We start from the raw sequence: 15,863 nt of genomic DNA, 5'->3' as shown, positions 1-15,863 counted from the left end.
TTCAAGTTTGTAAAAAAGCAAATAACCCGTTTATTGTAAACCTATGAAGTTTAACTAGAACAGGATTGACATTATTATATTTTTGTTTTGTTTTTTAACAAATATCTCAAAAACACTCGCACACAAAAGGAGCAATCTAGTTCTGCAGGGCACACCCTCATCTGTTACATGGGCAAACTGCTGATTCACTACCAATTAAATTTACTCACAACAGCAACATGCACTTAAAAAAAGGGGGCTTAACTTCAGGGGGATTTTAAGTGTTTCAAAAATAAGGGGTTTACGCAGACAATACTGATAACTATGAAAAGGGAAAAATAATTTACATTTCATAAAAATGACAGTACAGCATAAAATGCACAACCCTGAAAATCTTGCAAAGCATTACCCACCCCCAACCCCCACAAAATACCCATAGTGAACATTGTGGGACCGGATGACTCATTGGATAAAAGGGGTGGGGTTTTCTTTTAAAACAAAATAACAAAAGCAAAAACATCCCAATAAAATGTACAAAAATAAAACGGAAAGGTGAAACCATTCTGCTCTGGAGGGAGAGAGGGATAAAGGGGAGAAGAAATGGAGGGAGAGAGAAGCCCGAACTCTCCTCCTGACAGTTGTGGAATGCGTTTCCCTCCTTTGTTTATGGGTTCTACTGAATTTAAAAGCCGACTTATAAAATGAAAGGAAAAGGGGGATATAAAGAAAAAGGAATAAATGGAGAGATGAAGAGCAAGGAGGGAATCTCCATGGGTGAGTGGGTAGGCTTCCACTGAAGCAACCAGTCCAACAGAGAAAGCCCTCAGTAATATCCAGGCTGGTACTGCTGGCTCCATGGCTTCTGATTCCAAAACTAAAACACACAAGCAGGCAGGAGGAGATTAATAGGGGGAGACACACACATTTTCATCAACAGGTGGCTCAGCATGAAGTTGAGAAAAAAATCCCCCAAAATGTTTTAGGCGCTTCTGGGGCCCATGGCTCCCTTTCCCAATGTAAAGTTGTTCCCAACACAAACTTACCCCTTGCTGCCAGCTCTGGTTGAAGGCCTGGGCTTTGTTCATGCCAAAGTTGCCGCCGCCATTCTTGTTGCCACGAGGCTGATGCTGATGCTGAGGCTGGTGTTGATGTTGATGCTGATGATGGTTGCCTCCCCTTCCCCGGAACTTTGTGCACAAGCAGAAGAAAATTAAAGATAATGGCTTATCAAGAGTATGCATTTTCATAGCTACTACATAAATCCTACTATCCCCAAAGGCCTAATCACTGCACCCTTAGACTTAATTGACATCACCTGGTGAGTGCAAGAGGGTGCAACAGCTCAAAATGGTATGGCAGTTATTTTCTTTTTTTAAGGATTCCGGGCTTCGACTGGTAACCCTGTGTTTCACGTCACAGCCCAATGAACTATGTAATTCCCTCAAGTGTGCATAAAGGGCTCAAAAATGTCTTTATGCACGTGACTATTTGTCAGTGGGCAGCCCTAAGCCCTCATGGATTTAGCAGGAACATGGTGGAATCAGTGGCTCTGGACACTAGGCCTTTAACAGTTCAGTCAAACAGATCTGTGTACACATAACTTGATCCATCGATCTGTACATTTAAGCATTTTGTGTGACACTGCTTGAATACCTACAATCTATCAAATCGGTACTTTTTAGAAATTCAGAATTCTTTCACTCCTTCCACACCCTTTGTCCTTACCTGGTTGTAGTTTCCTCCTCTGTTGGGTCCGCCTCCCCCCCGGCTCATGCTGCCACCTCCACCGCCTCCTCGGTTCATTGGGCCGCCATGATGAATGGGCCTGCCCCTGTTGCCTCCCATTTTGTTCCTTATGGGTCCTCCGCCACCACGATTGGACATACCACCACCGCCGCCACCACCACCACTCCGGTTGAAGTTACCACGGTTGTTGAAGCCCCCACGGAAGACTGGGGGTGGCAGGAAGCCTCTAGGTGGGCGAGAGTAGCCGCCACCACCACGAGGTCCTGGCACTGCTCAGGCAAACAAGCGAGCAGTTAGTATTTGACCATCATGCAGCTTGAAGGCATCAGCATGGTTCAATCAGGACATTGTGGAAAATATGGTGGATCTAAAGTAAAGGATAGTTAGGAAGCATATAGTGCAACAGGTCAGAATGCAAAAACAGCACCAGGTTTATCTTAATGAGTGTTCAAGCATGATTCTGAAAACAAAACATTGGCCATTTCATGTTGCCAGGCCTATATCTAGACCAACACTATATACACACAAACTCACTTCCTCGGAAGTTGCCTCGGTTCTGGAATCCGCCTCTGCCACCGCCACCGCGTTGGCCTCCGGGTGCGCCACCTCCGCGGTTCTTCCCTGTCCGGTTGCGTGGCTGGCCCCCCTTCTTGGGAGAGGTGGCACCAGGGTTAGCCTTCTTCTCTGGGGGCAGTGTGGTCTTGCTCTCCTCCTTGTACTGCTCAAGCACCTTGGTGGCCTCCTCCTTCTCCAGCTCCACGTAAGTCACCTCAGTGAAGCAATCGCCCACTTCTGGCAGGGCATACAGTCCTAAAATGGGAAAGGGAGGGAAAGGAAGTAGGGGGTGGGCGGGGAACAGAACAGACAGATGAAAAACAAGTCTTGGCCACCAATCCCAGGACAGAGAAGTTAAGTCAAATTTCAGTGTCTCAGAACTTCACGCATCTGGGGCCTACCCTTCATCTTGAGCACGGCGTGTTCAGGCACGTCTTTGCCGTCCGTCTCTGCCTTCTTCTGGGTCCTCTCTTTATAGGTCTCGTCTGTGGGGCACACTACTACCGCCTTGCGCTGGTAGCCTGCGAACAGGCACATCTTCCTCCTCTGGGCAGGGGCGGACACATTTGTCTGGAGGAAAGGGAGACCGTTACACAAAAGCTGATACCAAAACTGCTACCAGCACTGGCTCGGTTTAACAGAATTTAATGAGCCATTATGACAGATTCTCAGTCCTGCCTAAAATGGAGCCTGGCTGTCCGTCTGCCTAACCCTGTCTAGCCAGGACTGTCATTATGATTTTGTTTTTTACTGTAGGAGTACAATATTCTCTACCGACAATATCCACAGCTGATTGTACTTCTATGGGGTGGTTCACTCAGAAAAACAGATAAAGGACGCATAACTGAATTGTGTATGACAAAAAAAGGACACATCAAATAAGTACATATGGATGATTGCGTGTATTCTGGGGAATTAGCATTTTAATCAAAAAGAAAAAAAGGCTTTGCTCATAATTCAAGCTGAAAGGTAGAGCTAGAGCGACGACCCTTGGGCCTCATGGGGCTCCTCACCTGGTCCAAGATATAATTCCTCTTCTTGCGGGCAGCGATTTCAATGAATTTACCCAGGAAGAGCGGGGCACGCTGGGAGATGGCTGTGAGCTTTGTGACGTCTTTATTCTGGCGTTTCAGACTGCCAATCTAAACCAGTGGAAACAAAGGATTGTTTTGCATGATACTTCACACTTTTCTGCAAGTGACATAAAAATGACTAAAATCCATCATTTAAAAAAAGGATCCCCTCACTTAACAGAGACACTTATGTGGGCATAAGAAAATATCAAAAACACTGTACTGACTTTAAATGAATAGATTACAAGCAAAGATTTGTGGCAGAATTGCTTACAGTATTGCATAGTTTGAATACTTACTCCTGTATCATGATGCGCACAATATCGCTAGACTCTTGACAATACACCCTTCCCTTATATCTAAATGCAATGAATTCAATTATTAATGATTCTTTACCATCATCTTCTCCAGGATAGTGTTGGTGCCCAGCAGGTTGTATTTGCCAGGGTTTTCCTCCATGTGCTTCTTCACCCACACGGTCTTGCCTGATCCAGGGAGGCCCACCATCATGATCACCTACACGACAAGAGAAGAAACCACTTAAGATATAGCATTTCAATCCAGATTCAGGACCCATTGCAGTGCAACATGCAATGAGGTCTGAAACACAGAGATGACTAGCAACTCAAGGTGGTTTATATGTGAGCTCAATTATGTGTTAAAAGGGTTACTATGGATACCTCGCAGTCGCTTTTGCTTGCTGGTCCCTTGGGTGCACGGACCCGGTCGTCGAGGGCCACTTGCTGTAGGAAGGGGAACCCCTCGGGCTCGGGGAAGTTGGGAGTCTCCAGCTGGCCGAAGTTGAATTCCACAGCACAGTTGTGACACATCACGTGTGGGAAAAGGGTCTGGCCGGCCAGAGCCTCTTTGCTGACCTTGAAGGCCACACCTAGGTCTTGGCCGTTCTTGGAGAAGGAGAGCTCTACTTCATCACCATCAAAGTTCTAAAATAACAAACAAAAGCGGAACAAAACAATAGTTAACAATATGCATACAGGATTTGTCAACAACCTAGTCGATATGCATATCATAGCTGATGACACAGCATTCAGGGACCAGGAGGTAATGCACATTTAAGGTGCTAATGTGGCTATGACACGAAACGCATTATTTCCTCCTCGCCCTCAAAGTGTACTTATACCAGGGTTGCTGCACTAAAATTGTATTAATTTGCTGTCAATTTCCCCTAAAACTGCCATTGCTAGTTTGAAATGGATGGTTGCCCAGTCATTAGTTACATACCTCTCATTACCAAGCTAGCATGTCTCAGCATTTTTAGCACAAAGGTAGTTTAACAGTACTACTGGCCATTTCAGACATATGTAACATGTTGCTACACTCTGTACTTCCATAGGACAACTAATTTGTAACGTCAAAGCAATAGTTTATTTACACTTCTCAACAAACAGGGCAAATTGATATGCAAGTGCAATACGGTGAAAAAAAATACTTTAAATGTTTCTCTGCAGGAGATCAAGGCACAGCTTTTGTATGTCTATGGCAACACCCTTTAATTTAGTCAGATGTTACAACTTCATTTGTTGATCACATTTACTAATTATTAGGATCTGTGGCATAGAATCATTTAGAGAAATTCAACTCATCATCTCCTACACTGGCTGGAAAAGACAAAGGGACTTACGATGAAGCAACCAACAACATCATTCTCATCGAAGGTTTCACCATAGTCCTCAGTCTCGCAGTTGGTGGTCTTCTTGGCCTTGCCGGAGTAGGCAAAAGAGTGCTCTTCCTCACCTGGGAGAACCAATAGGGATTGTCAGTTATTTCCCCCCCTTAAAATATTATCATGGCTGGCAAGAGATCAGCTTGCACAATAATCATTGGAAGTGTTGCAAGCTGATCTAAATTTAACAGAGTTAAAGTAACATTGTGTAGTTTTCCTCTTTCCTGTAGCATTTAGAACCAATCCTAATCAATCTCAAACATTAAAAGATTTAAATGTTGCTTAAATGCCTGATGACCTTGATCACACATATTGGGGCGATCAACTATAAACAAACTCTTACAGAGCAACTGACATATCTGGCAACATCCTAGAACTCGGCTGCTTTTCGGCTTTGTGTCATTCATCAATGACCACTAGGGGGTGTTTTCGCCACTTCAAATTTTACTCACCCAACAAAAGGCTGCCATTGGCCAGAGACCAGCCCACCTGCACCTCATGGATATCAAGGTTTTTGCTGGAGATGTGTTTCACTGGGATCTTCTCAATGACCTTACAGAGAAAAACCACATACTACATAGTAAAAAGTAAGTATGTTTCTGCAAAAGTACAGAATTTCATGGAGGAAACCAGAAACCTAACATCTCAACATCTCCAATTATCTAAATCTCAAGGATACATTAATCCAAGTCAAATGGGTCAAAACATTGGAAGTGATGTCTATTCTAGTCAGGGAACGTTAAAAAATGCATCAAATGAAAACAAAGACAATAGATTGACCAACTCAGGTCACCTTTATTTCAAATCCAGCCTTGCCCTTGGCCACGCCGTAGGAGGCCCTTCCACCTGCCCACAGGTAAGCAAAGCTCTCCATGGTGAGGGAGGAGGCGCTGTAACGATCCCGGGACACCTTGAAATGCAGGTCACAGTTGTCTGGATAAAGCACAAAAGAAATGAGATTCAGAGCACTCACACCAAGAGCGTGGTCAACATTACACTCTAAACCAACATGAAGACAACTACCTTCCATAAAATGGTTAAGATGACTGTTTACTGGTACTTTATAAAGCAAATAGGATTTGTTGCAAATTACAACACTCAAAAATACCTACATCAATGTACTTCAAAATGGTGACTGTTGCACCACAGATCAGTCAAATGGCAGAGTATTAAATTCTTCTAACTGCGCTAATTTCTTCCCACTAGGACTTCTAGAACTTTTGCCAAATGGATTCACAACACTTGTTAAGCTTTAGCTTCTGCTATGGACAGGTGCTTCCTTGGGCCTCAACTATGTCCTCACATCACCCAGTTCATGAGGTGATAAACCTCCAGCACATTATCACAAGGCTGTGGCATGTCAAAAAGGGTAATCCTAGCTAGCGGTCCAATTCATTAACACATTTTGACCAATTTGCTTTGGTGGGGCAGACAACATTATTTAAGCCACAGTTTACCATTCAGTCTAGAATATGGGTGCCCTAGAGCAATGTTAACTTTTTTTCCTCCCATGTGCTTGAGGAGGTATTTTTGACAATGCAATTGGAAGTAGTTAGATGGCAGACATTGACCATTTGTAATACAGACAAATAGACAGGCACCATCATGATAGGTGGTAACTGAAAGAAAGTTTAAATTCTAAACAGCTGTCCAATGTTTGAGACACACACAAGCTACCTTAGCCACAGAAAAGCCTTTCACAGCTAAAGAATGTAGTTTTGCAAGAATACCCCTTATATCCAGAAAGAATAATTATGCAATGAAGGGGTACATTCTTTCAATGCTTGAGCTGCCTTGGAAGTGAACCTTCCACCCAAAGAACTATGCCGTTTGTCTCACTTTGTTTTTCTCCCTTTATACCTACGACATGCTCACATCACTTACGTGTGTCCAGACAGACGAGAGTGTCATCAAACTCTTCATCCTCTTCTTCCAATGGGGGCAGGGGGGATTTGGCCCTGCAAAAGGAGATAGGAATGGCCAATCAGAATGAGAAGGGGGGGGGGTGTCACTGGGAGGGGAAAGAGGGCAGTGGCAGATTGACCCCACCCAGAGGGAGGAGGCTGCACACAGGGCTGAGGATAAAGAGGAGGGAGGCAGGCCAAGATTTAAAAATTGGGCATGTTGGCTTGAATCATCTCCATCAAAACATGGGAGTGTGTGAAATGCAGACGGCTCACAGTAATGATACCATTGCTTACCAGATCCAGACTGTAAACCTTAAAAAAAAGAGCATAGTAATGTGCACTTTAATATGCACTATAAGGGAGAAAAAAATGATACAAAAAACAAACAGATGGCATCTCAAATCCTTCGGGGGCGTTGGTCTTTGACACCAGCTGGTCCGGCTGGTTCTCTAAAGGTCTTCTGGATATATTTAACTACCCACAAGCCGTTCTTTCCGGGAAAGGTCAGTGCCCAAATGGAAGCATCCGAAGCTAGAAAAGGACATTGGCTCAACTGGCAGAGTGCTCTACCAAGTCAGATACGACAAATGCACAGCCTGTATGAGACTGCAATGTGACTTGTGAACTATGTGGTGGTTATGAGTGTGCAGCTGACAGGCCTCTACTGCAGCATGTTCTGTTTATTGAATCAACACATAAACATGCACAGAGGGTCTGCTACACATACTTTTTGGCAAAATACCCAAGGCACGTAATTAACCGGGCCTGAAAACAAACACGTTTTTACTGACTTGTTCTACTTCGTACCAAGAGAACACATGATTGCTACCTGTAGCCTGTGTCGATTTCACACCCTGAAATCTGCCAGCATATTATCAAGGAAGTATGCATGTATTGGATGGATTCATGATGAGGGGCAATTCAGAGAAGGATTTATTGACTAACTTACCTTTTTTTGGCCATACAACATGTAATGGGAGAGTATCTTCTAAACACAATGCAGCTTAAAAAGAATGTTATCAAAGCTAATGAAGCACAGGCCATACTTCTGATTTAGCAGGCCTTCAGTCTCCAGAGATTATATAATAGTTCAGTGAATGACAGATAAAATTAGGTTAACACAGTAAATGATATGTACATGACTTGAAATCGCAAAACAACTGATCTGTCTGGAAGGAAGTACTTTGTTATAATACAAACCATACATGTACATCATATAAAGTTGAGAGAACACTGGATGCGCTATCCACTTACTCCATTCCCACCCCATCAACACACTAGCACGGACTAATTCCCCAAAACATGCGCCCTACGACATGACTCGGTAATACAGTGTACACTCCCAGACCCTCCCAGCCCTTGCGTTCCCAACCCCAGCTGCCGCACTATTGTCATTCTCGGAGCGAGTGGAAGGGTAATGTTCTGCGTCACCATATGCACATACCATAAAGGTCTGCCAAAAACAATGCATGAGGAACAATGACAATTACTGACGAATTCAACTGCGTTTAAATCTAACATGTGCAAGCTTTTTTGTCCGTCAAGTCATACTCTGAATGGTACAGGGTAAGGGTTATTTCAAGCCAGGGATGAGCCTCCAACATGTTTCCATTTAACTCTTGTTGAGGTAGAATATATGGAAGTAAAGACAAGGTTTTTCAAAATGTCTTTTTTAAAGCGATGGCGCTTAGTGCCAACGCGTTAATATATTGTGGCGCTTCAAGGATACCGAAGGCCATCGTTCCCATCCTTACCGGCTGTATTTGCTTTCTTCAATAAATTCAAAGTAGCCCCTTCCATGTTCCTCTCGGCGTCTCTTAACACCCTTCTTATTCTTCTGATCAGCATTGGTGTCTTTGTCCGCATCCCCTTTGGAAATAAAACAAAGAGTATTGAGGTGCTCCACCGTGTTGGACCCTAACGTTAGGGTGGCCCACACGACTACAAAGCCAGTGCTCAGACTCAACCTGAAGTTAAACGAGTCGACCACCTCTGATCAGATATTATTTTTCAACACATATAACATTGCCTTTGATTAGGCAGCATAACTAACGTAAAGTAGGTTACTTTGTTCAACCAAATACATGAAAGTTAGCTCGAAAGCTAACAAGGCCGGTTCTGATAAAAAAAAAATTAAACTTAATTTAAGATATGCCTTTCGGGAACTAAGGCCTAAAGGAATGACTAATTTTACATAGTTTTTGAAAAACTTCACACATATCCTGATTAACTTAGCCGCCGGTAGGATAGCAAGCTAACGTTACATGAATGTTACTTTAATTTTTCAGATGCTGCAAAATAAACTAACGGTTACTTGTATTATGAGCGAAACTCGAACATGCACCATTACAAACGTGATGAAACTGAGATTGCTTGCACCTCGCAACGTTTAAAGCAGACCATCCAAATACAGAAGACCAACAAAGGGCACACTTAAATTGGGATGGCGTTGGCACAACATCGGTCTAGTTAGCTAACGTTAGCATCCATGTAATAGTAACGTTGTCATCTTCCATTGGCTAACATTACCTAGCTTAGCCAATCTTCTGTGCGTCGACCACCCTTATCAAACTCTTACGTTAGCTAGATACTAATCTCGTGGGGCACACGAACACTCGCTAAAATAATCGATTAGTTAGCTAAATATACCATCTGAATTAATCCATTGTGTTTACTAGCCACGCTTACATTACCCTTAGCTAGCTAGCTAGCTAACTACACCATTAAATACGAAAGACAAACTAGCAAGACCGAACCTGGAGGAACGAGTCAGTTAGCCTGTGACCTCGTTAGCTAGCAGACCTCGACAACAATAGCTAAAGCTAATCAGCAACCGCTACTGCTATCGATAATACCTTCTGTAGTCACAAATATTAATCTAATGGATCAAACTCCACCGTTCAACCTTCTACCAGTGTAGACACACCGCTCATCATAAACAAAGCCATTTACGCACTCGTTAACATAAATTGGGCGGACTAACATTAGCCTCGACTGCCATGAATCGACCGGCTCCATACAAACCAGACGCAACAGAAACACGTGATCCAAGAGTTACAGCAAACATTTTAAATGGAAACTCACCCTCTGCCGACTGAGATTCCGGCTCACCATCCTCCTCGTCGATTTTATCCACGTCCTCGTCGTCCTCCTTTAGTATCGCATCGTCCTCTTCACCGAGGTCGTCGTCTTCGCCATCGCCCTCCTCTGCACCACCCATGTCAAAATCTTCTTGATCACCGAGGTCCTCACATTCAGCCGCTGTTGTTTCGTCTACAACGTCCTCAACTCCTTGCTCCTCTTCGGCTTCCGTGCCCTTAGATGTGACCTCGTCCTCATCCTCTTTCACTTCTTCCAGCAAACTCTCCTCACCGTCTCCACCATCTGCCCCGTTTTCTTCAGTATCCTGCTCTATGGAGGCGTCTTGAGCAAGGGCCTCTTCATCCAATGCGGCCTGTAGCCGGTCCATTAGCTCGGCCTTCAGCCCCTTGTCTGAAAGCTGACGCTTTTTGAGTTCGTCTTTCAGCTCGTTTACTTTCAGCTTCTTCACATTAAGCGAACTCATGCTTCCGTTTTGAATCTTACAATACACTACCAAATACAATTCAACACTGATTCTTTAAACTAGAAACTGGTATATGCACGATCAACTCTGATTACATGAAAGAAGGCCGCCTTAATTTTCTGCTGCGCCAAACGGCTCCAACTGCGCACTTCTCACTTTAACCGGCAGAGACAACATACGGCGTCGTGTTCATATACCAATCCTGTTTGTGGGTATGGGGAGGGGCTATGTTTAGCGCCCATTACCGTAGTTACTCATGTAGAAGCGCAAAAATACTCACCGTAATTTATGTTTCTCCAATTATCAGCCATTATTGGCATCTACTGCGTGATGTATTTAAGTGTTCGATGTGGCAAATGCAATTTTTCTTAATAGAGCTCTGACATATTTTCTCATGTATACCATTAGGATGAAGGTAGCCTACGTTTCCCAATATGTGTAAGCAAATGAATTACGACTGCGGCACCCTAACCATCATCACCCAGCAAGTTTGCACCAATGACTATACAGTTCATGGCTACACACAGACAAAACCTTATTTACTGAAGGTCTCACCAAGTAGACTGTGTATCATTCCTAAAGACAGAAAAGGCGAGGTGCACAGCTCGTACCGTGATAAAATCAGCCCGCGCAAATATAAGGAAATGTAAACACTGCAATTGCATTGAAGTATGCCAGTGGGAGCACTTTGTGAATCATAAAGTCCGTCTCTTATATCAAACAAATATTAGCGTACAAACTCTCTCACCGTATTTATCACATACGCCTCACTAATCTGAACATAACATCTGGACTATTCATTTGCTTTCAGACTATTATCAGTGGAATCCATGAAGAGTTTAATTTCGTATGAAAGTAAGTTAGACCATTTAATTGAAATTAGCTATTTAATCAATTGTACAAACTTTCTCACCGTATTTATCACATACGCCTTACTTTCTGAACACACCATTTGGACTATTCATTTGCTTTCAGACTATTATCAGTGGAATCCATGAAGAGTTTCATTTCATATGAAAGTAAGTTCAATTCAATTCAATTCAATTCAATTCAATTCAATTCAATTTTATTTGTATAGCGCCATAACAATAAAATTGCCTCTCGGCGCTTAACAGAGCCCAGAGCCTGAACCCCCTTAGTGCATGCACAACGGCAACAGGGGCAAGGAAAAACTCCCTGTTAGGCAGGAAGAAACCTTAAGCAGAACCACGGCACATAAGGGGGGACCCATCTGCTTGAGGTCGGCGGGTGGAGACAGGAAGGTGGGACGGGGGGAAGGGGAAGGGTTGTGTGGCAGAAGAGGAAAGGAAGCTACAGGGGCAATACACAGCCAGCATTTGGTCACTGGACATATGTATACATACATCTGGTGGTAAATACATGATACAGACAAGACCAGATTACTGTGCCAATAGGGTTACTGTTACAGGGGAAAGGGATGTAGGGACAGAGAAACATTTCGGTGGAGGCGATAATGTATATTGTATATAAAGGCTAGCATAGGGTATTGGGTAGAGAAGGTGTACGGCAAAGCAGTGGCGGTGGGTGCGGTTGGCCGAGGGTTTCTCTAGGTAGACCAGGTAGAGAGACTACGTTCAGAGTGGTGGGGGTGGGGAGGGATAGTTCCACTTCCATCAGCGATTGGAACACGCCTGGCTCCGGGGAGGCAGTGGACCTTGCAGGGGCCGCTTGTTGAAGGGGGGGTGTGGACATCTCGGACCATGGAGCTGCCGGTGACCAGAGTGGTGGTCGTCACATCCAGCGGGAGAAGTCGTCGAGGGGAAGTTCGACCATTGAATTGAAATTAGCTACTAAATCTGTGACCACAGATATTTAATCAATCGTTAGGTGGCGCCCTTCATCAACTGAACTTAGATGTTCAATAACTCGTGAATCATAAGAGAAGAATAGACCATGATGCCGAGCCCTGCAATAGCCTACATGGGTTATGACTACGTTTGAGATGTTATTTCTCAGAAGAGTGCTGAGAGGCGTGAACCATCTAAAATACTGAGCTCCGTTTCAAGACCTTTCAAACAGCGAGTTTTCCCCCTAACTTTGGACGGCTCCATATAGAACACCAGGATTTCAAGATTAAGAAGGCTATGGAGAGAATTATTGGCTCACGTTTTGTGGCGGTTTGACAGATCCAAAGCTACGGACACTAGTTCTGGATTTGCGCGTGCGGTCTCCAGACGCACCTCCTGAATTACGCGCTCGCCACGACGCATATGAAGAGTTCAATATTATGACGGACTATCAAAAGATGGATGTAACGTTTATATCATGAAGTGAATTTAAGTTTCCACCAGGAAACGCCGTTATTGGATTTTCCAAACCTGCATTTACTCGTCTAAAGAGGGAAACAGAATGGATTTGTGTTTACTGTAGAGAGTATATAATTTAATTGGTGCCTTACATATTTGTGTTGCGATGACCTCTCCTTTTGAGGATAAGATCGGACCGTCTCAGATTACCCGCGGCCGAAGATATGTGGTTCGTATGATTAAATATTAATATTGTATTGATTTTTATCTTCTAATTCAGATGAAGTCAGTCATATTTGGGTCCATTAGGCTACTGCATGACGATTCATTGGGTATCTGATTTGTGCGTAAAGAGTGATTAAAGCATGGTGCATTTAAATTCTCGGGCTGAATATGAAAAATGGGGTATGATTACTTTTCACAGCTAACAGATGACCAGCCAGGCGGACTGTCTCGCGGGAAACGGTGCCAAGCATCCCCGGAGACTGATTACACTGAGCGTCCCTCCCCTGAAGGTGCTGGTTCCACAAGTGACACTCACGGCGCTTCATCCCTGCGATCTGGTTTCTCCTCGTTGGGCTCTCTGGTGGCATCATTCCCTCTTGGGATCACCGAGCCGACTTGCTCTGTCACCGTTTCCACTGGTTACAGCACAAAGTCTCCCGAGTCAAGAAGCAAAAAGTCCCTGGATTATGATCATGTTTTGTGCGACACCTGTGTCTCACGTTTACATGTATTGAGGAGACAGGCTCTAAAACTACTCATCCATAACAAGGTAGGCTGAGCCAAGTCTACTCATTCATCGTTCTTAACCAAGTATTTTAGTATCTTATCTACTGCTATGCATTTGCACAAGGTAATAAGCTCTTTGATGGCACTCAATCGAAAAAAAAAAAAACGTTTTTATAATTCCTTACACTCGGCCCCTTCAGAGAAGCCTCAGGAGTCCATATGTCATGCCTCATAGATCTATTACAGATATCTGGACGCGTGTGGTTTCTTTCCCCTTTTTTTTCTCTCTGAAAATGAGTTTCGATCGATCTGTATCTCCGGCAGCTAGGACAGGAGTCATTCGCCTAGCCCTCGTTAGGCTGGGAAGAACAAATGCCAGTAGTTTGCAAATAGCTTTGAGAAAAAAATGATATTTCTTAACCATGAACTAGAAAAACTCTATGCCCTAAATAGTTTCTGTTGCTTCGCTGCGTCTGACTGAAGTCTTTCTGCTTAAAGATTATTCATGTCATTAAAACATATAAATACAAAAAGAAAATAACAATTTTTAAATTAACAAACAGAAAAAACTAATATCACTTTTATGTCTGGAATGTAGGACCCTGAAGGGGCCAGTGTAGCGCCTCACTGTGCCATTGAGGCCTGGTACGAGAGTGATGGCCACTGTGACGTCTGTGCCACCAACCTGAGGCAGCTGAAGCAGAAGGCTTTGCACACAATCCTCACCCAGGAGCAGGCCATCTGGGCCCGTGATTCTCCTCCCTTCCTCTCCTCCCCTCGCCCCCCGAAACGAGCCCCAGGCCTTAACACCCTTCCCAGGACCTCCAGTCCACACTCCAGCCCTGCCAAGCCCGCACTGAAGTCCAGCGGTCAGGGGAAGGATGCGAGTACAGAGGGGCAGCCTTTTCTGGAGGCTCAGTGGTCTGGGTCAGCTCTCCGAAGCAATGGAGCCTCTCTGCATCGCCACCAGGTACCACAAGCTGAAAACCTGTCAGTTTTTATTACATAAAGTGGCCTTAAATTGAAAGTACTGAAGCCTTAATTACTGTCACTGACAAAGGTTGAAATCGTTGACCCATATTTATCACCCTACTCTACTCTTAGAGCATATACAGTTCACCAGAGTTTGCCAGGAGTTACAGATACCAGTAGATAAATAGATAAAACCCATGATAGGTGAAGTTTTTGACAAGGAAGTACTAATGCCTCTTGTGTTAATTGACTGCTTGTTACACTTAATGCAAATAGATATGCCTGACAATAACGTGATTTGCCCTGCACTGCAATGCTATTTCAGCTTGTGGTTTTCAAATTTTCCCCACTGTTTTTCTTATGATGACTTGATGCCTACTGCACCATTTACAGTTATTCATCACCATAGAAACCTGGAGTATTGCATCAAGGTCTGTTCAGCCCATTCAGATGAACAGAGCACAAGTGTTTATTGAACACGACAGGGACTGCTGTTTTTAGAACAGACCCTCTGTGCAATGACAGCGGAAGACAGAATTGTAGTGCCTTTGCCACAGGGGAAAGCCATTATCTCTGGTCAAATGTGAGGGGAGACTGACCCTTGTGCCACGCATCACGTCATGCTACTTGAGGGATCATTTTACGGGTGTTTTGAAATACACCCCAGCACGTGCCGCTGTGCATATGTGTCTGTCAGACCACTGATTCACAGTCACCGATCAGGGCAGAGTAAGTCTGACAGGGAAACATAACCCAGACAGGACTAATGGAGAAAAGTACAGTGAGATTTATGTCTATCTTAAAAAGCTTCTTTAAAAAAAGAGAAACAGATAAAATGAAGAAACGAAAAACGCAATCAATATTCTTGTAATATATGAGTGGGGAAATATTATTCCCTCTCTGGAGAGGGGAGCAATAAATAAAAATGAAACCAGAGATGGTTCATACGAGCTCTTTTGGGTTGGACCAGTAGGCTTGTGTGTCTCTGCGAGAGGTATGTGCTCAGTGAAGTGATCACTGTCATGCGGCGACACACATGATGCTGGTCAGAGCAGATGACACAAGACAGGAGCCTTTACCCAAGCTCCATTTGTTTGTACAAGCAGCTACCGCCGCACGGCCACTGAGACCTTATGCATGGGTATTAGCTTTATTAGGGCTCTGATGAAATCTGTGTTGGGGACGGCAGAGTGCCATCAGTCTGATGTCTCCAAGCTGCCAGGTGGACGAGCTCTTGCTGGGCTGGAAAACAAAAGAGGCATATTAGAGGGCAGGGGAAAGACAGTGGGGGAGATGGAGTAATGAGCGGAGGGGAAGTGATTTGGTGAGAGAAGGACGGTGCACTAAAAGGACTGGGAGAGGGGTAGGGAGAGAGAGAGAGAG

The 15,863-nt window shown here is 44.1% G+C and overlaps 1 protein-coding gene across 1 annotated transcript; it reads right to left on the bottom strand.

Annotated features, from left to right (window-relative positions):
* On the bottom strand, nt 1-10,659 carry hnrnpub (heterogeneous nuclear ribonucleoprotein Ub). Its single transcript, XM_080832274.1, has 14 exons — nt 10,029-10,659; nt 8,699-8,813; nt 6,922-6,995; nt 5,831-5,970; nt 5,490-5,589; nt 4,996-5,108; nt 4,034-4,297; nt 3,750-3,869; nt 3,294-3,422; nt 2,682-2,850; nt 2,260-2,535; nt 1,705-1,994; nt 1,023-1,166; nt 1-853 (listed from the first exon to the last, which is right to left on the bottom strand). Exons 1-14 carry the CDS (start codon nt 10,507-10,509, stop codon nt 803-805), a joined length of 2,466 nt encoding a protein of 821 aa, XP_080688400.1. The 5' UTR covers nt 10,510-10,659; the 3' UTR covers nt 1-802.
* Between the last annotated feature and the right edge of the window lie 5,204 nt (nt 10,660-15,863).

This window comes from Sprattus sprattus, assembly GCF_963457725.1.
Source record: "Sprattus sprattus genome assembly, chromosome: 2".
NCBI lineage: Eukaryota > Metazoa > Chordata > Actinopteri > Clupeiformes > Clupeidae > Sprattus > Sprattus sprattus.
This window is presented reverse-complemented; position numbering and strand designations above follow the sequence as displayed.